Source organism: Mirounga leonina, unplaced genomic scaffold (genome assembly GCF_011800145.1).
Source record: "Mirounga leonina isolate KUSES-001 unplaced genomic scaffold, KU_Mleo_1.0 Mir_201, whole genome shotgun sequence".
NCBI lineage: Eukaryota > Metazoa > Chordata > Mammalia > Carnivora > Phocidae > Mirounga > Mirounga leonina.
In genome coordinates, this window is record NW_023270504.1 from 3208374 (window position 1) to 3233620 (window position 25247).

Consider the following 25247-nt stretch of genomic DNA (forward strand, 5'->3'; position numbering starts at 1 on the left):
GACATATATGCCATTGAAGCAATTTCACTGAACTGCTGCCCTCTTTAGAAACAATCTGAACTTCTAGTTTGCCACAGCCTCCCCTCTCTCCAAAATATTACTCATGGATGCTGTATTTGTGGATACTTCCTGCATTTACACACTTAAGTTTGTGATTTTTTTGCATCAGGGACACAATACTGGCCTGTGAGTCAGGGCACCAAGGGTCCAGGCTATTACTGTGACCTGAAAAATCACTTCAGCTTTCTGGAACTGTCTCTACTTCTATAAATGAACTGCTTAATTAAGATGATCTTTAAAGAGGCTTCTAAATCCAAGATTAAGTAGATTGTTTTAAAACTATACTAATGACAAATTTTTAAAAAAACAGTCAGAAGCCTGGAAAGAGTTACGGTTACAATCTGTTGACTAATTTGTGAATACTACCGTATTTGTGTCCTTAAATGAAACATTTGCTGGTGCAAGTTACTCTTCCAGGTCTAGACTAGAAATGTGTGAAAAGTGAAAATCATACAATTTCCTCTTGCTTAGCCCATAAATATTAGGGATGTAGCCCTAATATCTAGAGCAACAAAGAACATTTTCTTCCTAAGTAAAAAAAAAAACAAGCTTGTGGTTTTCCTATATTAACGTCTTCAGAATGTTCTGACTCTTGAAATCATAATAGGAAGATCAATAGAAACTACACCAGAAAAAGTGAACTATTTCCTCATAGAGTAGGGGAAACATCCATTAGCAGCTAAAGTTTAAAAATTGCTTAACTGGCGGTGTGGGTGATCTGACTCATTCATTTCACGGGTGCTATTAAGCAGAGTTTTAAAAACAGTGGAACAGTTGGTGCTTCTTCCTACTTATGAGCCAGTCTCACGCTTTACCTTCATCTCATGGTGCTGGTCCAGCTGGTCCAGTTCCAGAGGGCTTTCTCCATCTTCCCGCTCTTGCACCTTGGCTTCCGTGTCCGCCCTTTCTTCTTCTAGGGGGAGCACCTGGCTGACTCTGGCAGTCCTGCAGGTACTGTCAGAAACATTTCTGTCATAGTCCTTTGCTGTGGGGGATGCAGGGCCTGTGGTCGCTTCCTCCTCTCCTTCTCCATTCACTAAGTTCATAGCTTGCACGTGTTCAGAGGTTTGAACTGGAGTTTCTGGGCTACGAGTGGCCACTTGATCCTCCTCACATTCCATCTGGGTTGGTGCTGCCATCACACCATTAGCCACACCAGTCCGTACACCCTGAGTTGGATCGGCGTCATTTTCCGGCTTCGGAGGTGGGTGTGAGGAGAGGAGCTTTTGCTGAGGGGTGGTTGTCAGTCCATGCCTTCCTGGGGTTCTAGGAACATTCAGGTTCACACCAGAGTCTTTCTTCAAATCACTGTAATTTGATAATGTGCTAAAAGATAAAATACAAAAGAAGTATGTAAACACTGGCATGGAAAAGTTCTAGAAGACGGACCAGCTTATTCCAATTGAAAGGAGATATTTCACGAAGACCTTTTCCTCTGATGGTTTTAGAAACATGGACTGGAATAGTTGGGCATAGTTCTCAGTCTCTTGGGATGCTACACACACTTAAGTAAACATTTAAGTAAAGATGGTAAGACTGAGCATTTGCTATAGGGTCTGGAACATTTCCTTGTGCTGTGCGTCAATATGGCTCATCAGTAAGGACTGAGATGTGAGAAGTATTTAGAGTGAAAGCCATCTTTTCCCAAGATTTTTACTTTCATACATTTTAAAAACAAGTATCGTCAGATCCCAATTTATGAACAGGTTAGAAATCAAAGGTTATTTCTGTTTAGAGAGCAGAACGCATTCTCAGAAACGTTGATACCCCTGCTGCCATAACCTAACCGACCTCTCTGCTTCCAGCCTCCATCCTCTCAAATCCAGTCTCTCAAGGTCGATCACAGAGGCCCAACTCTTGGAGGGCACCCGGTACACTTAGAAGGTAAATCTGGCATCCTGCCCCCAACCTAGGAGTCTGTACACACGAGCTCCTACTTGCCCTGGCCTCGTTCAGTTCCATTTGTCCTCACTCACTGTCTCTTGGCACTCCTGTCTCCCTGCTGTTCCCATGCATGCATCTAAGGGTCTCTGCAGCTGCTGTTCTCTCTGCCCAGGACGACCTTCCCCAAGACATCGGTGTGGCTGACTCCTTCCCATCATTCAGGATTCTGCTCAGATGTCACCTCAAAGAGGCTTTCTTGGATTATTCTATGTATTACAAGTGCACTCTACCATGAACTACACATCTTGTTTTAGTTTTCCTTAAAGCCCTTATTACTTGATATTATATATAACCCTACTAGTACAATAGAACCTAACTGCCAATATATTACAATGTCCCTATATAAATATTTGCATAACATTTTAATCTAGGATTCCGGGGAGGAAAAACAGAAATCTCTGGGCTGCAGTGTTGGAGAGATTCCTATGACCTAATAAGGAGACAAAATGAATACAGACTAATACTCTGGGAGGGTGCAGACCGCGCCTATCTTGTTCTCTGCTTTTTCCCACTTCGTAGCACAGTGCTGGGCATATGGAAAGTACTCAGGGATCAATAAAGAGTAACTATAACTGTAATGGTGATCATGAGAGTCACTCAATAACAGCAGCTAGCATTTATTAAGTGCCGGAAAATACATGGTATTCTTTACATTATTTGTTTCAACCTCATAATAATTCTAAAACAGGACCCCAAAATAGAGAAATTGAAGCTTAGAAACTTGCATAGTGAGGTGATGTCACATGGCTAAGAAATGATACTGCTAGAGTCTGACCCTGAAGTCTGATTCGAACTCCATGGTCTTAAGCCCACACTGTGACACACTAGAACATGGAGGGAAGGAGCAGCAGGTGAGTAGCCTGCATACAGAACATGGGAAGAAAGTCCAGGTCTAGCCTCTTCCCCGGTGCCGACAGAGGTTACGGGCTAGAGGACACAACAGTACAGTCCATGGACAGTGCTCAGATGTGGGTTACCTTCTCTATTCATTCTACTCCTCCCAGACACTGCTGATCTGGAATGGAGAATAACCATAGACGGCAAGAAAGTTAATAAAAGACATGGTAAGCTCAGCACCACAGGAAGGGAAGGAAAAATTGGGCAGGGAAAATGCGATATATATAAAAGTTGGTGGCTGTCAATGTAAGTAAGTGTTACATACTCCACCATTAATATGTGCCTTCTAGGGGAGCATACTCTTGGCCTAGACGATTTCTCAAGCAGTCCTTGGAGATTTAAATGGCACGGTCTTCCTTTTCTTCCCCACATCAATGTTCAGAAACCCAGGAGAAAGATCCTCAGCAGATCCTCTGAACCAACTTCAGACTTGCTTAGGATTTTTGGAAAGGACTGTTTTGGATGAAAGGTAAGTATTTCCTGTAATAAGTGATCTCCAGGGGACATGCACATGGAGGTGGGATAGAGATAAGGTGGTGAGAAGTCAGTAAAAGCAGTGGTTGAACCAATACATATATTCCTGCTGTTTTGTGGATGCCAAGACCATGGGGAAAGACAGTTTGCCTTGAAATGTCCTTAGGAAAAACCAGTGTTCAGTTTTGTGCAAGATGTTATTTCTTTCTAAAATCCTGAAATCTTTCATGGGTTAAAAAGACTAGTTTCTGAAAGGAAGGAAGGAAGGAAGGAAGGAAGGAAGGAAGGAAGGAAGGAAGGAGGAACCGTAGTAATACTTTCATACATAAATAATAAAATTCAGGTGCTCCGAATACATCCTCCAAATCACTCACCTTAATATAATAGCGTTACTTGCATTACTGCAAGGAGCAAAATTCTGATACATAGTCTTAATAGTGCAGTCTAATAGTTAGTAACCTATGACCCCACTCTCTTCCTGTCAGTTTACAGTGGTAACTTGGCCTGCTGAATCTCTATTCCTCAAAATGCTACTTTAAGCTGTAAAAACTGGGGTAAAACCTGAAAGCTATGCATACTGTAGGCACATGGACATCACTCGACAAGAAATACAACTTCCCATTCAAGTCTTATAGACTCAATGCAACGCTAACCCATTCACACGCTTTTAGGGCCAGTTCCTACTGGTAATACCTCACTAAGAACATATATTCATTTCTCGTACTGGCAGTAGACTCTGCTACAAGTAACACCCCTTCACCAGATTTGCCAAAATGCTCACATTACATTCTATCTGCACTTAGAATAAGTTTGCTTAAAATATCTAGGTTACAACATATCTCTCCTTAGATACAACCTTCAAACTTTGCGTCAAAAAATGACTCTGAACCTGTGAAGTCTGAAGGAGTAAAAGAAAACTGGTACTAATATGTGGAAAAACTATGTACATTTTGTGTATGGACAGGAATGCAAATGGTGGGTTACCAAAATGGTGAGAATCAGAAGGCTCAACCTTTTCAATACTGACCCATTAAGGGCTTCCCACAGCTCCCCCCAAATCTGGTATGCACTACAGACAGGGATCAGGGCTACAGCCCTTCCTGATATTATGCAGTCATTGGACATGGCCCTGAGAATCTGCAAATATGAAGGGTCACTCTCTGTGCTACTGAATCAACTTGCCCTGGGAAAAAAATTTAAAGTGGAATTAAATAATTCTGGTAAAGATTACTATAATTTAAGATAGCAAAGGTATTAAAATTCCCACTTCAGAGGAAGAGATGTTGAAGTTTAAATATTTATGACTCAAGTTCCCACAATTGATTGGGAATGAAAATGAAGACAGGCTTCTGAACTACTTTTCTTCTCAAGAACTTGTTTCTAAATATAGTCTCATTTTAAATGAAGGATATTGCAGGTTTGTACTTGGTCACAATTTTCAGAAGATTTCTGTAAGTATTTCCAAGCTATGATCCACTATGTAAATAACAATAAATCCTGCAAATAAATAATGCAATCACCTAGCAGGAAACCATTCCCAACTATTACACTGGAATGAATGGAAATATTTGCCTTCAAGTATGAAAGAGAGGTTATATACATTGTTTAAGCAAATATAAACTTTTGGTGACAGAGAAAATTAAAATCCTTCTGATAAAAAATTTTTTTTTTAATTCTATTTATGTCAGTGATGGGAATTCTAAGAAAAAGCAATTGAGGTCATAAAGGAGAAAAGCAACTTATGGGTGTTTATTTTTATCTTCAAGTGAGAAATTCATATTTTGCCTATGTTTTTTGAAACATTAGGACTAAAGAATATAAAATTATATCTAATAAATACAAAACTGAAACTTAGCGTTTATTTTGCTACTGGCAAGGTCTCCTCACAAAACCTAGTATGATACAAGGGAGTGGGGGCGGGGGAAGGGGAAGGGGGCTGAATGGATACTGAAGACTCAGGTTAAATAAAAAGTAGGTCAGAAAGAAGGCCACAGAGATGGCATAGCCGGCAGAAATTCCAGCCACAAACATGCCAAGTGAGAAACAAGGAGAGACAACCTCTTGCTTTCCCAACCCAGACAGCTAGCTATCCACAGCATGACCCCGAGGCATAAAACAATGTGACATATGCAGATACAAAGGAAATGAGAGCGCATATCAGTTGATCTATACGACACACAATGTGATGAAAAAGCTGGTGGCAGAGACTGTGCCGCACATCAGGAATATAGAGTAAATGCCAATTCATATTAGGGCAAGTTTAAGTATTTTTAAAATTTACTCTTTCTAAAAGCCTACCAAAACTTAGTAGAATACTTATGATTTAGAAAATCTATTACTCCATCATCTATTTTTTAATTTTATTATATTTTGTTAGTCACCATACATCATTAGTTTTTGATGTAGTGATCCACGATCCATTGTTTTCGTATAACACCCAGTGCTCCATGCAGTGTATATTACTCCATCATCTTAAACACACACACACACACACACACACACACACACACACACCAGCTTTCTTCACCCCTCCTCTTTCTCCCATTGTGAATTAGCTCTTACCTGCCTCCTTCAAAGCGACTGATGAGATCTGATACCTTACTGGGTTTTTCTTTTGAGACACAAGAAGCAGAGGCAGGTTTAACTTCCTCCATCCTTGGTTTCTCACTAGATAAAGCTTTATGCCTGGGGGTTTGGTGTCTACAGGACAAAGGTGAATTCTGCAGATGTAATGGCTTTGGAGGCACTGTAGAAAAAGAATTAAAAGAATTCAGTATTTCACTGATATGTATTCCATTACAAATGAAACTGGTGGCCTGGGTGCAAAAATCTTCAGCATTATCAAACTTTTGTAAAGGAGTCTAATTTGTACTGAATCTTAACCAAGGGATCTCTATCTAGGACATTTGTTGTGTCCTGTGGAAATCCCACCTCCAAGATTCAAGTGGTTCTCTTTTAATTTTAGGTCATTTTAAATATGGCTTTATTAAGCATCTAGGGATCTGCGTATTGCTGTGACCTTCCAATGTCTACTAGAGATAACATAGCAGTTACTTATCTAAATGGAGAAAAGAAAGTACTAAATTTGAAACTAATTCCTAGGGATACACAGCTTGTTACAAAACAGATTTTCTAATTATAGAGTAATAGCTAATATAACAGAATCCAGAGCTAGTAAATTAGACATAAAAAGCCAACAAAACAATATCAAACAACAGTAATTACTATAGCATCTTCCCATTTAACAAAAGCACCTGATCTCATTTGATCTTAGATGAAATTTTTCACTTTACAGTCCTTTGAGGTAGGTAGCCTTATTCATCTCTTAGGTCTATGAAGGTTCAGAGTGGTTAAGTGATTGCCCTGGAAGAATAAGGCTGATCTGATTTTATGACTGGTACCCAGACTCTAATTCCTTCCTCTGTCAGCATTGCTCCTTATCATAAAACCAGCAAAAGGGGGTTATAGGAGTTCTGTTATTATTGTCTGCTATGTTTATAGTTGGCTTGTATTAATACACCACAAACTACTTGCTTAGCATTAAGTCCTTCCCTCAGTTAACAGATCATTTCCTGAAATATTAAAATCTACGGAATTTCTCTAACAGATGAGAAATTCTGTAGATGAGAAAATAAGTGCTTGCTTTATCAGTACAGGAATTACTTCAATTTTGAAAACCAATATAATTTTCCTCTTATATTAACATTCTGGGTCAAGGATTATATAACATGTATGCGTTTTTCTATAACTGGTTCTAACAAATCAAATAAAATCATTGTTTTTCTTTTTTTAAATCCTTGTCCTGACTTCCCAAGGAAGGGAAGGGAATCATGTCTCCTAATTACATGCCCCATTTTTCCCCAGCTGGTTACCCTGGTCTTCAGTCATCTCATTTCTTCTATAAACTTGGCTGACAGTTGCCTGATGCTCACTGGCTTAGATGTCATTATTTCTATGTGAGTTACCAATTCTTACAAAGAAGGAAAAAAAAAAAGCATATCACAATAAACTACAGGTATAACAATTCACCTCATTCCCTTTCAACACAAGAAGAAAATCCCAATTAAAAAATGGCATGCTTCTTTTTATGGAAATGGTGTTATTTTCTAAGAAATGCTCAGGGGGGATGGTTAAATATAGTATCCATTGAGAAAGAAGGGACTTATAAAAGTGTGATATTTGTTAATTTTAAGGAAAAATTTCCTGTGTAGAATATATACCAAAATAGCAAACTATGACAATATCCCACAGAAAAAAAAAAGTTTTAATATTAAGAATAATTTCAACATTCCTAATTAGAATATTCAAAAAAGGAAGTGAATGTGTTCTTTATAATTCTATAAAAATTGTTATAAAATTGTTATTTATTCATCTAGAGTTTACTCAGTGAACATTATTTATTACATATCAGACACTGTTAGATGCTTAGAAGACTCAAATGATGATACGTATCAGCCAGTTTCTCAGAGATAACTCCACTGACTTTTCCCATTTCAATTATGCTTACCTCAAACTGTTTCATAGCATTGTGTACTTTTTCTCCAAAGTGCTTATAATAAATCACTATGATTAAGTAATCATAAATAGTATTAAATAAACGAGAAATAAAATATTAAGTATACTATAATGTAAAGCTTTCTCTTCCAACAAGCCTGGGGTTCTGTGAGGGTAAGAAACAAGTTTATTTTGATCACAAATATATTCACAGTAACCACTTACACAGTGCTTGGCAAATTTGTGGAATACATGAAGGAACAAATTAACGTCATCAAGGAATTCATAGTCTAGTGAGGAGACAGTTTAATGAGGTTGATAAAAGTGGGCATTGGGTACTGTTATTTGAGAAGCACAGAGGAGGCATCTCATCAAGGGAGATAACCCAAATGGAAAATAAAGTAAATATGCACATTTTAAATAAAAGAGCACAAATGTTACATGTATATGACAAAAATCTCAAGATGATACATGAATGGCTAAAGCGTCAGAAACACTGCCTTAGGGGGAAATAATGTGTACTTTGGTCAAAAAACAGAACTGATGAGTAAAAAGGACTCTCATCTTCCCCTCCCCTGCCCCCTCTCTCATCATTTCTATCTTCTACCCTATGGAGGTCAACATTTCCAAATGCTCTCTGGACATCCCCTAGGTGTTCTATCAGCACCTCCGTTTAGTATGTCTGAAACTCAACATAGTATTTCTACCCCCTGCAGCCCAATGGATGTAAATAGAAAAAACAGTGTTCAACCTCACTAATAATCAGGGAAATGAAAATTAAATCTAAAATAGGATTCTACTTCAGCCCCATCAGGTTAACCAAAAATTTTAAATCTGACAATACCAAGTGTCAGTGAGGATATCAAGCAATATGATATCTCATACATTTTGAGAGGGAATATAAATTAACAGAACCATTAGGAACTTGACATTTCCAAAATACATATCTTAAAGAAATTCTTACATATCAATACAGGGTTTCTTTAAATTTTTACTTGTATTAGCCCTCCCCCTTTTTTCTTAGCTCTCACCACCTTCTCATATATGGTTTACTTAATTAGGGTTTTTGTTTCTTATCTTTCCTTTTGTTTATTGATAAGATCAAGTACATACAACTTAAGAGGTATTCAGTAAATACTGAATTCATGTTCTACCAACTGAGCCAGCCAGGTGCCCTACAGAGCTGGCTATTTTTAATACATTATGAATTGATAACATATTATACTTTAAGAATGGAACATTACACACAGGATTCTTTACTTTAGAAGAAAATGAAATGCGTTTGAGTACCTCACATTTACTTAAATTATTCAAACAATAATGTGGCTTTCGAAGTTCATGAAACTTTTTTTTAAACATTAAGGTTTAATGATTGATGAGTAATAATATATGGGCTCTACAAGATAAACAATTATGGAGAATGCTGTGGATCAGAGCTCCTGAGAGAAAAAGAACTATTAACTTTAATTGCTAAAGAAGTTATTTTGAGTTATGTCTAGCATGGCAGGAAATAGTTCAATATTAAAAGTGGTGAACAAGAAGACACACTTATGTTGGAAGTTGCTCAGTAATTTATTTGTTTGACGGGTAGGATTGGTATGAAGTGAATAAACCATTGTTTTCCAAGGCTTTAGGGTATTTTCTGAGGCTGAGGCAAAACAAGCCCTAACTATTAAAGGAATCTATTTCAAAAAAGCTACAGGCTCTTACTTAGATTCAAATGGAAGCTTATCTAATCTAAAATTTAGCTCTTTCATTGTTTTAAAATTATAATTGTTCAAAAATACTTGTTGGTATTTTTTAATTGATATAATTGACATACATTATATTAATTACAGGTTTATAATATGATTCAATATTTGTATATATTGTGAAATGATCACTAAAGTCTAATTAACATCCATCACCACACAGTTACAATTTTTTTCATGGGTTGAAAACTTTTAGGATCTCTATTCAGCAATTTTCAAATATACATCACAGTATTATTAACTATAGTCACCAAGCTGTACACTATATCCCCATAACTTACTTATTAATAAACACAAAAATATAAACCTGATGTTGTTCCAGAAACATTACTATATAATCACCACTAATAAAGGTATTCAATATTGTCCCTCCCTTTAAATATCACTAAAATAAATTGTAGCTACGATATTATTAGCACTCCACAGGAGAAAAAAAAAGATTTAATTATGAGCTCTTTTGAGGATCCAGATAAGAGTTTCTCAAACTACTGACATTTCAGGTCAGATAATTCTTTGTTTTGGGGGGCTGGCCTGTGCACTGTATGATGTTGAACAGCATCTCTAGCCTCTCCCCACTGGCTGCCATTAGAAACTTCCACACGTGGGGTCAAGCAAAAAAGTCTCTAGACAATATCAAGTGAGGGCCATGGGGTGGGGGGCTGCAAAATTATCTCCAGTTAAGAACACTTCTCTAAAATAAGAATCTTCAATTAAATTAAAATTACATAATGGATCTTGAAGCCTCAGTAGGCTCCCCATTCATAATTTGTAAGGGATTTGCCATGAAGTGGGAATAAAGGTATCAGCATGATAATCCCTTGATCTGTACAGGAAGTCCCTATTAATGACCCCTTCCTTTCTCTGCCTCAGTCACCCAAATATTCTGAAGGGTTTGGAGAAATTAAAAGTAAGCTTCTCTCCACTAGAGGGTGGGGAACACTTTTATTTGGTTAATAAGTAAGTAGTGCCCAATTTACTTGGCAGCTGATCTGACAATACTAAGATGTAGCCTCATTTCCTGCATGTTTTTCTCTGTATAGCACACATTCTTCCAAGTTTTGAACAAAGAACAGCAGAAACAAAGTAGAGGAAACGTGGCGATGGAGCAGGGAGTCATTCAACAAGTATTACTGAAGGCCTGCGATGCCATGGGGGATTGGCAGTCCAAAGGCAGAAATAAACTAAGATGGATGAGTGACATACAGAGTAGGTCAGATTGTAATGAATGAGAAAAAATAAAGCAGGTAAGAGGAAATATGAAATGTCAAAGGTGACAGTGGGGTTAAAATTTTAGCTGGGGAACCAGGAACGGGCCAAGCAATGAGTGAGAGTATTTTTAAAAAAGTACAATGTTCTCTAAATCATTTAATACCTGGAAATAGCCCCTGTAGTTAGGTAAAATTATAGATATTAATCCATATTCAGAACAGGAAGTATGTATTTAAATAATCAATATATTGACTTTAATATAATTCCAAACAGCAAAAGCAAGATCAAGTGTTAGCTCCCTAAAGAATATGATTATTTTGGCACACAGCAGCTCAGGAAGGACACTGCTGTAATTTATCTCAATGAACTATGAAAAACAATGAAGTAATGCATCTTCCCAAAAAAGGCTTTATAAATAATGAAATTCCTGTTTGTGATCTGGGCAATTACATAAAACTGAATTACATTCATTTTTTATATTCCTACTTCATTTGATCTCTGTCAGCTCAGGTCTAATGAGCAAGATGGAATTTTGTATTTGGCAAATAAAATAGCTTAAACCATGATCAAAAAAATTTCTATGTTCATATTCATATCAATTATATAGGGAGGAATATGGTCAAAAGAAAAGGTTATGAACTCATGAATGAGTCATTCATTTCAATCACCAATTATCTGACCTCACTATTTGATAGCCTTACCCCACACTACCACAAATATAGCCAGTAGTGAGAACAAAAAGAAAAACGTCCCACAATCTGGCAGATTCTATTTTAAGCCCCTTTCTGTTTAAGCGCCTTTAAGACTCAGAAATCCTAAAAACATAAGAACTTTAAAGAGTAACACTTGTTCTTTTATGATGTGTTCTCTGTAACAACTTTTCTCTCAAAGAACAAGAAAGAGACCAAAGTAAATACAACATAAATCAAATAGAAATTTATTTTTTCCCAAAATATATATTAATTCTGAAAATGCCCAATATTGTTTCTTGGTTGAATGTTCAGCATTTGGTACAAATAAAAATCTATTGGAAGAAACTACACATTAAATCACAGTAGGGCTCAGTTTTGTGTTAATGTTTCCAAAGGTCTTACTCTCTGTCATCAAAATTGAAGTTCTGTGCTCTTTAAAGCTAATACCCAGTTCACTAGAAATTTATTGCCAAAAGGAAATGGTCCCTGAACAAAACATTCAAAGATTTCCACCACTGTAATTGTTTTTCCCCTTGTTGACTGCTCAATTCTTGAATGGAGGAGCCATTTATTTTAATAATTGTGGATGACTTTACTAAGAAGCCTTTTCAAGCCCCAGTTCCTGAATAGTATAAAATCACATTCTTACGAAGTATATTAAGCACGGTTTTACAATTATCTGTTTCACAGATCCTCTGACATCTAGCAAGTCATACTGATTTTCTGACAGTAGTCATTCATTGTCATACATTTATTATGCAAATAGTAAGTCAGGCCATGTACTAGGTCAAGGATAATGCATGAAGTGATCACAGTCACCTTAAGGGGACATGTAAATTTCAGCAATGAGAAAAGAATTATATTAGAAAAATGTATAAGGTGTTTTAGGAGCAGAACAAATACCCAACTCTGCCTGAGACTGATTTTTTCCCTGAAAAAAAATAAATGCACCCAATATTTCCATTTAAAGCTTTAAACTCTTTCTTAGTCATTATCATTCTTCTGGGTAGCCTTCATCAATAACAAAACACCCAACCTGATCAAAAACAAACAAACAAACAAAACCCATACCTTGTGGCTTTGGACTTGCAGCTGAGTGTTTCGCGGGTGTTTTTCCATTTATTCCCTGAGCCTCTTCATTAGATACATTCTGATCAACCAGTGGGGTCGTGCTTCTTTTCAAACAAGGTGGAACTATAGTGATCTTTGGACAGGTACTGCTGCCTGGAAGAGTTCAAAAAGAAAGGTCAGGTAAACAGAGAGGTGGAGCGCAGCTATGTCCCATGAGTTAAATGTCCCATGAAACAAAAACAATCACAGGTACAGACTAAGCATAGCAATACATTTCCCGTGTGTGCTGGCCTTGACAGAATTTCTTGGGAAAGATTTCATTCCGCGTGCTTGAGAAACCTTGTAATGCATACTGACAGAGATCACCACACACGCGTGCAAGCGCGCACACATGCACACCCCCGCCCTCTCTCCTCCTTTCCTTGTAGGGCCACAGAAAGGGCAGAATGCAGCTGCTACAGGGGAAGGCGAGAACTGGAGGGCCCCAGCACTCATCTGTTGCAAGCGTTCCTTTCCAGCGGCCAGTCACCAGTCATCGAGTGACTAGACTGACTCGAAAGAACAAAGCAGGAAAGCACTGACATGACAGCTGACCTAAAGACTCTAGAAGAGTGGTTCAGTGAGAAACGAACAAATACACACACACTCCTCTCACTCACGAGTTTACTCAGACTCCACATCTACATATATAAGCTAATACCCACATTTAAAAAAAAAAAGGATTATACAGATTATACTGTCATATCTATAACTCAGAACTCTAAAATGTTGAGACTGAAATACATCGTAAGACATAGATGTAGGAAAATAGATCAATTTTTTGTTCGATTCCTGATATAAGAAGTTAACTGCTGAATTTCAGAGACTTTTTAAGAAATCACATGCCACTGTTTTCTCTTTATACTACTCTTATTAAATTTCCCTTTCTTCTGGTTGACCCAGTGATATTAACAACAGACTAGACCCTGCTTAGGAGAAAATAAAATTTCTACTAGGAATATTATGATGACTAAAGTATTCCATTTAAGAAACTATCACTGTTTAAATAAACAGAGTTTCATTTTCATAGAATTCAAATATCTAGAGAGAGAACTGTAAGAGATCAAAAGCCTTAATTATTCAAAACAAATGCTAATAAAACCCAACCAACTTTTTACTGAGTAAAAAAATTCCATTTTGATTATTAAACAGTACAAATTAAAAACTGCACATGCTGCTTTATTTTCTGTGTTCTCCTTGAAATTTACCTTGGTAAAACAAATTTTAAAAGATATTAACCATTCTGAGTATTGTCGACAAGTTCAAGAGATCCAGTGCTACAACCAAGTAAATGGGTTTTCATCAGACACCCTTCTGCTAAAATGGGCTGCCAGCTGGATTAAGCACTGTTTAGCCAAACAGAACAGAGGCTTTGAATGCAAGATTTATAGATTTGACAGTATATTATGACAAATGCAAACAGAAGAAATAAAAGCTCAAATCTTTAAAGGTGTGATCCTATCTACCTTTTTAGAAAAACCATGTGAAGTGGGCAAAATATAACTCTAAATAATCTGTAGCATGGTATCTAACCACTCAGCCTTTTAGGAGCATTAGGATGTTTGTTCCACAGTGATCCCAAGGATGGCTTCCGGGTCCTAAAGGCCTCCAGCTGGGGTCTGGAAGTATGGCCTCAGGACAGAAACAGTGAAAAGCCAGAGATGAGCTCCAAGTCAGAGGCAGAAACTATAATGTGATTGTAAAATGAGGCACTGAAAGCAAGAATGTGACTTATAGCAACAAAACTATAAAAAGGAGGCAGCTAATGGGTTAAATGGGAAAACAGATTATACTGAATCTTTGAAAAATAAATCACCACATTACATATTAAAAGATGAAACCACTTTAATAATTAGCCTATTTAGAAACAAAAGATGTCTTGAAGAAGTAACTTGAAATTAAAAACTAGGCCCTTTATTTCTGGATAGCAAACTTTCAGGGTATGATGGGTTTTATGCAAGTGTCATATTTATTAGAGAGTACTCCCATGAATGTGCCAAAAGGCCTGCAGTAAGAAATCAACTACATATCCATTTTCTTATAAATCCATTAAAATCACGTTTACAGTTTTTTTGATCAGTGCAATAAATCTACAGCTAGAAACTTGATTTTAGATCATTGCTTAACACCAGTCTGCAAACTTTAGCCACTATCACAAAGTATGAAAATATGGTGAAAGACACAGAAAACACATTTTTAAAGGGTTAAGGGGAAAAAAAAGCAATGACAAATAGGCAGCAGAGACCATTTGTAGCTGCAAAGCCAAAAATATATTTTTTAAAGATTTTATTTATTTATTGGGGGGGGCATTAGAGCCAGAGCGGGGTGAGGGGCAGAGGGAGAAGCAGACTCCCTGCTGCGCAGGGAGCCAGATGTGGGACTCCATCCCGGGACTTTGGGATCACGACCTGAGTGGAAGGCAGACGCTTAACCGACTGAGCCATCCAGGAGCCCCAAAGCCAAAAATATTTATTAAATGGCCTTTTACATGAAAAGTTTGCTGACCACTGTTCTAGGTCAAACACATCATGGTAAAGAAATGTGCCATTAAAAAAAAAAAAAAGGACCATTTCATTAAATACTTCATCTTCTGACATATTGGAATAGCAAAATAAAATAAAAAAAAATTTTTTTTTTGAGTGTTTATGACTGACTCAGCCTATTCACATTTGGAGACAGTTCTTATTTGGGTGCCAAATGCATAACAGGGAACTGAAACCAAAACTGTAACCAGATGGTCCACCCATTCAAGAAATTTAATATTAACTTTTAGATTCCAACTTACCAAGAAGAGTGACTAAACAGTTAATCTTGGGCTCAGATACAAGTACAGTTATATTATGTTAGTGTGCAGGAAGGGGTCCTATTTAAATAATGTCTCTTCCTGAGGATTGATAATCTTTTCAGCCATGGTCCTACCCATTTTGCATTCCTCTGCATTTGGGTTATTGATTTATGCTTGTTGGGTCGCATCTCCCGTAAGAAATGTCTTGATATAGGCTAACTGCAAAAGGTCTCAGATATTCTCAATCAATCCAGCCTCATCTTTGATTTCAGAAAGAGAGGTTGTCACTACACTTCACTTTCATTTATAGGTCTTCTTTTGTATCACTTGTGAGTGGCAGATAATCCCTCTTAATGGTTAGGGTGACTTTGTCTCCTATTTGCAAAACTTTGTGTTGAGCTATTGTTATATTTTGCCAAATCATTCTCAAATAGCTCTTTCACACTCTTTGGCCATCCTTTCCAAAAGAAAGTTCACTCAGTTTCTGATTCTACAGGCCTGCTCTCTTGCCATAGTATCCATTCCCTCAGATCACATCTTTCTGGCCTTGCTATGGCCATGTCTCTACTGCCTCAAACATTCATGACATTTCTTCCAACTGCACCAAGTCTCTAGTCCGTAAAAGCTCAATGGACTCCCCTCTTTGGGACAAGAGGGTCTCTTAGATTTAAGAGGTAAGAAGTAGTGTTCTAGGGAAGACAAACTTTTTAGGACTACATTGTCCAGAGTAAAGAAATACCTTAAAAACAAACAAACAAAATCCACATTTTTTTACAGAAGATTTTTTACTTGAGAGAGAGCGCACAAGCGTGAGCATGCATTGGGGGAAGAGGCAGAGGGAGAGAATTTTTTAATTTTTTATTGTTATGTTAATCACCATACATCATTAGTTTTGGATGTAGTGTTCCATGATTCATTGTTTATGCATAACACCAAGTGCTCCATGCGGAACGTGCCCTCTTTAATACCCATCACCAGGCTAACCCATCCTCCTACCCCCCTCCCCTCTAGAACCCTCAGTTTGTTTTTCACAGTCCATCCTCTCTCATGGTTCATCTCCCCCTCCGATTTCCCCTTCATTCTTCCCCTATCATCTTCTTCTTTTTTTTCTTTTTCTTAACATATTTGCATTATTTGTTTCAGAGGTACAGATCTGTGATTCAACAGTCTTGCACAATTCACAGTGCTCACCATAGCACATACCCTCCCCAGTGTCTATCACCCAGCCACCCCATCCCTCCCCTCCCACTCCAGCAACCCTTAGTTTGTTTCCTGAGATTAAGAATTCCTCATATCAGTGTGGTCATATGATACATGTCTTTCTCTGTTTGACTTATTTCACTCAGCAGAATTCCCTCCAGTTCTATCCACATCGTTGCAAATGGCAAGATCTCATTTCTTTTGATGGCTGCATAATATTCCATTGTATATATATATACCACATCTTCTTTATCCATTCATCTGGCGATGGACATCTTGGCTCTTTCCACAGTTTGGCTATTGTGGACATTGCTGCTATAAACATCGGGGTGCATGTACCCCTTTGGATCCCTTCATTTGTATCTTTGGGGTAAATACCCAGTAGTGCAATTGCTGGATAGTATGGTAGCTCTATTTTCAACTTTTTGAGGAACCTCCATACTGTTTTCCAGAGTGGTTGCACCAGCTTGCATTCCCACCAACAGTGTAGGAGGGTTCCCCCTTCTCTGCATCCCCGCCAACATCTGTCGTTTCCTGACTTGTTAATTTTAGCCATTCTGACTGGTGTGAGGTGGTATCTCACTGAGGTTTTGATTTGGATTAGAGGGAGAGAATCTTTAAGCAGATCCCCATCTGAGCACAGAGCCTGATGTAGGGCTCTATCTCACAACCCCTGAGATGACCCGAGTGGAAACCAAGAGTTGGACGTTAAACCGACTGAGCCACCCAGGCATGATCCGCACCACCCCCAAAACTTCCTTTAAAATATTTTTAGATTTAAAGGGAGCTGCATTCAGGTTCCTAAAATTAGCATCTTATATAACCATGGTACATTTATCAAAATTAAGAATTTAATATTGATACAATACTAAACCAAAGATTTAGTTCAGATTTCATCAATTTTTCCACTAACATCCCTTTTCTGTTACAAGATCCAATCTAAAATATCACATTGCATTTAGTTCTCATTGTCTCCTTATTGCACCCCAACCTGAGAGAGTTACTCAGTCTTTGCTTGTTTTGTATGATGCTGGCACTTTCAAAGAGTCACGGTCAGGTATTTTGTAGACTGTCCCTCAAATTGAGTTTCTCTAACGTTGTCCCATGATTAAATTGGGCTTATGGGTTTGAGGGCAGGACATCATAGAGACAATGTGCCCATCTCACTGTATTACATCACTGTGTGGTATCAATGTGATTATCACATGTGATATTAACTTTGGTCCCTGGGTAAGGTGGTATCTGCCAGGTTTCTCCACTAAAAATATTAAAAGACATTTTCAACAATGTTTTCTTATCATCCCTTCAAAATCTCCCCATTTGTCCTATAAATTCAAATAAGGGTCATATCTCCCATGTGTTAACTAAAATGCCTAGATTAAGAGATCAACTAGTTCTTTTTTTTTTTTTTTAATAAACCCATTAAAGTTATAAACTCATGGTTTACAACCCTTTTGCAAAGGGGAACAAATCCATAGCCAGGAAATTTATCTTAGAATACTATTTGTTTTCCAAACTTCTAGAGCTCCATAATAACTTTTCCAAAAAAATAAGCAAACCATAAAGGATCTTAGAAAAGAATATATGATTAATAGTTTAAGAAATTTTCTTGGACCTAGGAATTCTACTTCTAGGAATGTACAGAAAGAATCCTGTGTGTGTAAAAGTATATGTACATATACAAAAGTATATGAATAGTCAATGCAACTTTATGGAACATATGAACCACTGTTAAAAACAGAGAAACATAAGATTGGGATGATCTCCAAGACATTATTAAATAAAAGACAAAAAAAGCTATAGAAAAATATGTACAGTAGGATCCCCTTTAAAAAAGGAAGATGCATACAAATGTGCATAAATGCATTAGAAAGGGATGTCAGTAACAGGGCAAACTTAACTGGGGGAATTGGGAGTAGGAGGAGAGGATGAAATGGAACTTTCATGTTTTGCTGTCTATATAGCTGTATCATTTAAATCTTTTATAATGAAAATGTGCTTTGAAATTACTTATCTTTTAAAATAATTTATTTTTTAAAAGATTTTTTTGACACACAGAGAAAGAGGGACAGCGAGAGAGGGAACACAAGCAGGGGGTGTGGGAGAGGGAGAAGCAGGCTTCCCGCTGAGCAGAGCCTGATGGGGGGCTCAATCCCAGAACCCTGGGATCATGACCTGAGCCAAAGGCAGACACTTAACAACTGAGCCACTCAGGTGCTCCTGAAATTACTTATGTAAAAGAGAAAATCTATGAAAGTCATATGTGTATTAAAGATTTAAAAAAATATATACTTTGTTTGCACACCTATGTAGACAGCAGCATTATTCACAATAGCTAAAACATGGAAGCAACCCAACTATCCATTAACAGATGAAGAGATAAACAAAATGTGGCATATACATGCAACAGAATATTATTCAGCCTTAAAAGGGAAGGAAATCCTGATACATGCTACAACATAGTTGACCATGAAGCCATTATGCTATGTGAAATAAACCAGTTAAAAAACACAACTACTGTTTGATTCCACTTATACCAGCTATATAGAGTAGTCAAAATCAGACAGAAAGTAGCACGGTGGTTGCCAGGGGCTGAGGAGATAGGAGAATGTAAAGTTACTGTTTAAGGAGTACAGCGTTTCAGTTTACAAGATGAAGGGTTCTATGAATGGATGGTGGTCATGGTATCACAACAATGCCAGTGTACTTAATGCCAATGAACTATACACTTATAATGGTTAAGATGGTAAATTTTATGTATTTTTAAAAATAAGTGAAAAGTTTTTATTTAAAGGGGCACCTAGGAACCCTCTTACATTGTTGGTGGGAATGCAAGCTGGTACAGCCATTCTAGAAAACAGTACGGCCTCAAAAAGTTGAAAATAGAGCTACCCTATGACCCAGCAACTATACTACTGGGTATTTACCCCAAAGATACAAATGTAGTGATCCAAAGGGGCACCTGCACCCCAATGTTTATAGCAGCAATGTCCACAATAGCCAAACTATGGCAAGAGCCCAGATGTCCATCCACAGATGAATGGATAAAGGAGGTATGGTATATATATACAGTGGAATATTACTCAGCTATCAAAAGAATGAAATCTTGGGTGCCTGGGTGGCTCAGTCGTTAAGCGTCTGAACTTCGGCTCAGGTCATGATCCTGGGGTCCTGGGATCGAGTCCCACATCGGGCTCCCTGCTCGGCAGGAAGCCTGCCTCTCCCTCTCCCACTCTCCCTGCTTGTGTTCCTGCTCTAGCTATCTCTCTCTCTGTCAAATAAATAAATAAAATCTTTAAAAAAAAAAAAAAAGAATGAAATCTTGCCATTTGCAACGAGGTAGATGGAACTTGAGGGTATTATGCTAAGCGAAATAAGTCAATCAGATAAAGACAATTATCATATGATCTCATTCATATGTGGAATTTAAGAAACAAAACAGAGGAGCATAGGGAAAGGGAGGGAAAAATAAAACAAGACGAAATCAGAGAGGGAGACAAACCATAAGAAACTTTTTTTTTTAAAGATTTTATTTATTTGGCAGAGAGAGAGAGAGAGAATGCATGTGCATAAGCAGGGGGATCAGAAGAGGGAGAAGCATGCTCCCCGCTGATCCCAAAACCCTGGGATCATGACTCGAGCTGAAGGCAGATGCCTAAGTGACTAAGCCTCCCAGGTACCCCAAGAAACTCTTAATCACAGGAAACAAACTGAGGGTTGCTGGAGGGGAAGGGGATGGGGGATGGGGTAACTGGGTGATGGACATTAAGGAGGGCACATGATATAATGAGCACTGGGTGTTATATAAGACTGATCAATCACTGAACTCTACCTCTGAAACTAATAATATACTATATGTTAATTAATTGAATTTAAATAAAAAAAATTTGGAGAGAGAACATTTCCTAACATAAAATGGATTTGATGATCTTTTAGATGTAAATATATTTTCAATAATTTTTTTCAAAATTGGTAGTCTATAAAAACTGGTTAAAAGATATGATTAAATAGGGGCGCCTGGGTGGCTCAGTCGTTAAGCGTCTGCCTTTGGCTCAGGTCATGATTCCAGGGTCCTGGGATCGAGCCCCACATCAGGCTCTCTGCTCAGCTGGAAGCCCGCTTCTCCCCCTCCCACTCCTCCTGCTTGTGTTCCCTCTCTCGCTGTCTCTCTCTGTCAAATAAATAAAATCTTTAAAAAAAAAAGATGTGATTAAATAAAGTAAAATGTTGAAAAACTATTGAATAAAACTATATCTATAGAAAATTAATTTTATAATTAAAAAATATTCCTGCAAAAAAATAAATAAAGGGGCACCTAGGTGGCTCAGCTGGTTGAGCATTGGACTCTTAATCTCAGCTCAGATCGTGAGTTCAAGCCCCACACTTTAAAATGAATAAATAAAATAAAATAAAATAAAAAATAAGAAGTGTATCACTTGCTTAATGAAGAAAAGGTCAAGAAATATTAATACATTCAAGTTGCCTACTTAGCATTTCCTCTAGTATGTCTAAGAGCTATCTCACACTCAACATACCCAAATCTGACACCATTGTCTCTCAACATTAACCCCAAACCACCGTCTTTACAGTCTTCTCCATCTCGGCTAATGGCAGCTTCACCTATGCTTAGGCCAAAAAGCTTGGAAGCAACCTCAAGTCCTCTTTTTCTCTCACACTCTACATCCTATCCATCAAGAAATTCTGCCAACTCCACCATCTACCACCACCACTGCATTGCTATTATTCTGGCCTAAATAACCATAAACTTTAACTGGATTAGAGCAACACATTCCAACCTGGTCTTCCTGCTCCTACCTTTTCCCCCCCTCTGTACAGCCCATATTTTCAAATAGGACCAGAGAGACATCCCTTTAAAAAAAAAAAAAACAACCAAATCAGATCATGTCACTCCTGTGCTAAAAATTTCCAATGGTTCTATATTTCACTCAGAGTAAAAATTCACCTCCTTAAAAGGGCTGACAGGCTCTACATGATCTGGTTTTTGTCCTCTTGCCACTGACCTCATTGATAGTATCGCCCCGTTGTTCACTGTATGACAGTCACACTGTTTCCTTGCTGTTCTTCAAACAGGCCAAGTACACCTTTGGTCTAGCATTCTCTGCTGGAATGCTCTTCCCCCAGGTAATTGCTGGTTAATTGTTTTGTCTTCTTCACATCTTAGTTCAAATTTTATCTTGTCAATATGGACTATACTGACCATCCCAATATAACTACTACTCTTATTAGCTGTATAGTTAATTTTTTTCCATAGCATTTACCACCTTCCAAAAACTACGTTATTGAGGAAGGCAGTTTAGTATAGCAGCATAGGAAGACCCTGAACTCACCTAAGCAACAAATTTATAGCTACCTATTAAATAAATCCCCCTTAAAAAGACCTGAAAACTAACTGAACAGCTCCTCTGTAACAAGCAACTATAAGGCCCCATCAATATGGGTAGGAGAGGCAGAGAGGGTTTCACCAAAAACCTTACCCTTGCCGTGGCAACCCAAAATTAGGAAGGATGTCACAAATAACGGAGCTTCTCCTTGTGGAGCAAGGTGATGTGCCTCCCATGAGGCACCCTGACCCTTGTAACCTATACCAGAGAGATGAGGACCCTCAAAATAGCTGGCTTTGAAAACCAACAAGGCTTACATTCAGAAGAATATAGGGCTGTAGGAAACACAGATTCCACTCTTAAAGCATCTGACTGCAGACTCACTCACCCTGGGACCCAGCACAAAAGCTCCTAGACCTTTTGTGAATGAGATTCATTTGCTAATCTTAGAGTACCTGCCAAAAGGTTGTTCGGACCCTCTCTAGGGAGAGAGGCCCTGATGGGTGCCATTTTTGCAATCCTTTCTACCCTGCTAGTGTAGGTAGGTATATCCCCCACAGGGATGTCCCTTGAGCACCTAGCTCTGGTGCCAGGGAAGACTGCGTTTCTGGTCCCAGCAGGTGTGAAACATTGGAGTGACAGTTCTTGATGGATTACCCCCTGCAGCACACTGCAGAGACAGCAGACCAACACACAATCCCACTCTCGTTTGAAACAGGACTATTTACTCGTCCTAGAACTGCAGATGGAAGGGCACACTTTAGGATTACTACATATTTAAAGTAGTAATTAAATAAATAAATGATTAAATAAAGTAAAATGTTGAGCGCAGACATGCTCTCAGGGAATGTAGGCCAGGGGACACTACCTTTGTGCCCTCCCTTGGCCTGGCCACAGCTTACCTGTTCCCCCAGAAATGAGCTTATACACTATTCTGGAGCCCCAGTCTTTCCAACTGTCACCAAGGGGACACTTGCACATTGCCTGGTCTGGAGGCCAGCAGGGTTTACAATTGTAGTCCCACCAGGCTGTATATATTTGTGTATCTTAAAAGCTCCTGCCTGAGGGGCGCCTGGGTGGCTCAGTTGGTTAAGCGACTGCCTTCGGCTCAGGTCATGATCCTGGAGTCCCGGGATCGAGTCCCACATCCGGCTCCCTGCTCGGCGGGGAGTCTGCTTCTCCCTCTGACCCTTCCTCTCTCATGCTCTCTCATTCTCTCTCTTTCAAATAAATAAAATAAAATTTAAAAAGGGGGGGGTGCCTGAGTGGCTCAGTTGGTTAAGCGACTGCCTTCGGCTCAGGTCATGATCCTGGAGTCCCAGGATCGAGTCCCGCATCGGGCTCCCTGCTCGGCAGGGAGTCTGCTTCTCCCTCTGACCCTCCTCCCTCTCATGCTCTCTGTCTCTCATTCTCTCTCTCTCAAATAAATAAATAAAATCTTAAAAAAAAAAAAAAGCTCCTGCCTGAGAGTTAAGCTTCCAATTAGCTTAAAGCTAAGGGCTGACTGAGATCCCACCTTCTGGAAGACTCCAAGGGCTAGCCACTCCCTCAACAACTGGGGCCAATCAGGAATAAATCACATTGCTTAGACAATCACAAAGGTTCAAGAGATAACAAAGGGCAAGTTTAGCAATAAGGTTCATCATCTACACAAGGCCACTCATCCAAGGCTCAGAGAGATAGCTGTTTCATCTAGTACACACAGAAATGAAAAGAGAGTCAAGCAAAATAGGAAGACAGAGGAATATGTTCCAAATGAAAGAACAAGATACACCCCTCCTCCAAAAAACACTTAATAAAACAGAGATGAGTGATTTTTCTGATACACAGTTCAAAGTAATGACCATGAAGATGCTCACTTAACTGAGGAGAGGAATGAATAAACACACTAGAACTTCAAAAAGGAGTTAAAATGTAAGTAGCAAACAGAAGTTACAGAGCTGCAGAGTACAATAACTAAACTGAAAAATACAGTAGAGAGGTTCAACAGCAAAGTAGATGAAACAAAATAAAATGTCAGTGATCTGGAAGAGCAGTGAAACTCACCCCAACAGAGCAGCAAAAAGAAAAGAACTTTAAAAAGTGAAGATAGATTAAGAAACTTATGGGACAACAGATTAACATTCTCATCATAGAAATTCCAGAGGAAAGAGAAAGGGTCAGAAAACTCACTTGAAGAAATAATGGCTGAAAACTTCCCTAATCTGGGGAAGAAAACAGACGTCTAGATCTAGAAAGCACAAAGAAGTCCCCAAAAATGAGCCCAAAGAGACCCACACCAAGACACATTATAATTAAAATGTCAAAAGTTAAAGAATCTTAAAAACAGTAAGAGAAAAAATAACTTGTTATGCATAAGGGAACACCCATTAAAACTATTAGCAGATTTCTCAGCAGATATTTTACAGGCCAGAAGGGAATGGCATGGTATATTCAAAGTGCTGAAGGGAAAAACCTTCCAAACAGGAAAACACTATCCAGCAAGGTTATCACTCAGGTTTGAAGGAGAGAGAAAGAGCTTTTCAGACAAACAAAAGCTAACAGAGTTCACCACCACTAAACTGGCCCTATGGAAAATGTTAAAGGGACTTCTTTAAGTTGAAAAGAAAGTACACTAAGTAGTAAGAAAACAACAGTATAAGCCTCACTGGTACAGGGCAATATATGGTAATGGTAATGGATTAATCACTTATAATGCTAGTACAAAAATTTAGAAGGCAAAAGTAGTAAAAAATAACAGTAACTATAATAATTAGTTAAGGGAGGGGTGCCTGGGTGGCACAGTCAGACTGAGGATCTGACTCTTGGTTTTGGGGCAGGTCATGATCTCAGGGTTGTGAGACTGAGCCCCACACCCAGCTCTGCACTCGTGGAGTTTGCTTGAGATTCTTTCTCCCTCTCCCTACCCCTCCCACTTGTGCTCTCTCTCTTTCTGAAGTAAATAAATAAATCTTAAAAAAAAGAATTAGTTAAGGGATACACAAAATAAAAAGATGTAAAATGGGACATTAAAAAATATAACCATGGAGGGTGGGAGTAAAAATGTGAAGTTTTAGAATGCATTCACAAACCTAATTTCCTACTGACTTAAAATAGACTATTATATATATATATATATATAGGCTGTTATATGTGAGCGTCATGGTAACCACAAAGCCAAAACCTATAGTAGATACGCAAAAGATAATGAAAAAGGAATCTAAGCATAATACTATAAAGTCATAAAACCAAAAGGAAAGAAAGTAAGAAAAGAAGAAATGGAGGAAATACAACGCTGCCAGAAAACAAT

General features: G+C 38.2%; 1 protein-coding gene across 4 annotated transcripts in view; it reads right to left on the bottom strand.

Moving 5' to 3' along the window:
- The window catches only part of FGD4 (FYVE, RhoGEF and PH domain containing 4), a 135440-nt gene that overhangs the window by 47634 nt on the left and 62559 nt on the right, over window positions 1–25247 (bottom strand). For all 4 annotated transcript variants that reach the window (XM_035027933.1, XM_035027934.1, XM_035027931.1 and 1 more), the window contains 3 exons: window positions 12593–12745; window positions 5938–6121; window positions 876–1386 (listed from right to left, as the gene is read on the bottom strand). In XM_035027933.1, coding sequence (XP_034883824.1) covers window positions 876–1386; window positions 5938–6121; window positions 12593–12745 — 848 coding nt within the window. Of the gene's footprint in view, window positions 1–875; window positions 1387–5937; window positions 6122–12592; window positions 12746–25247 lie in introns of those variants that run through there.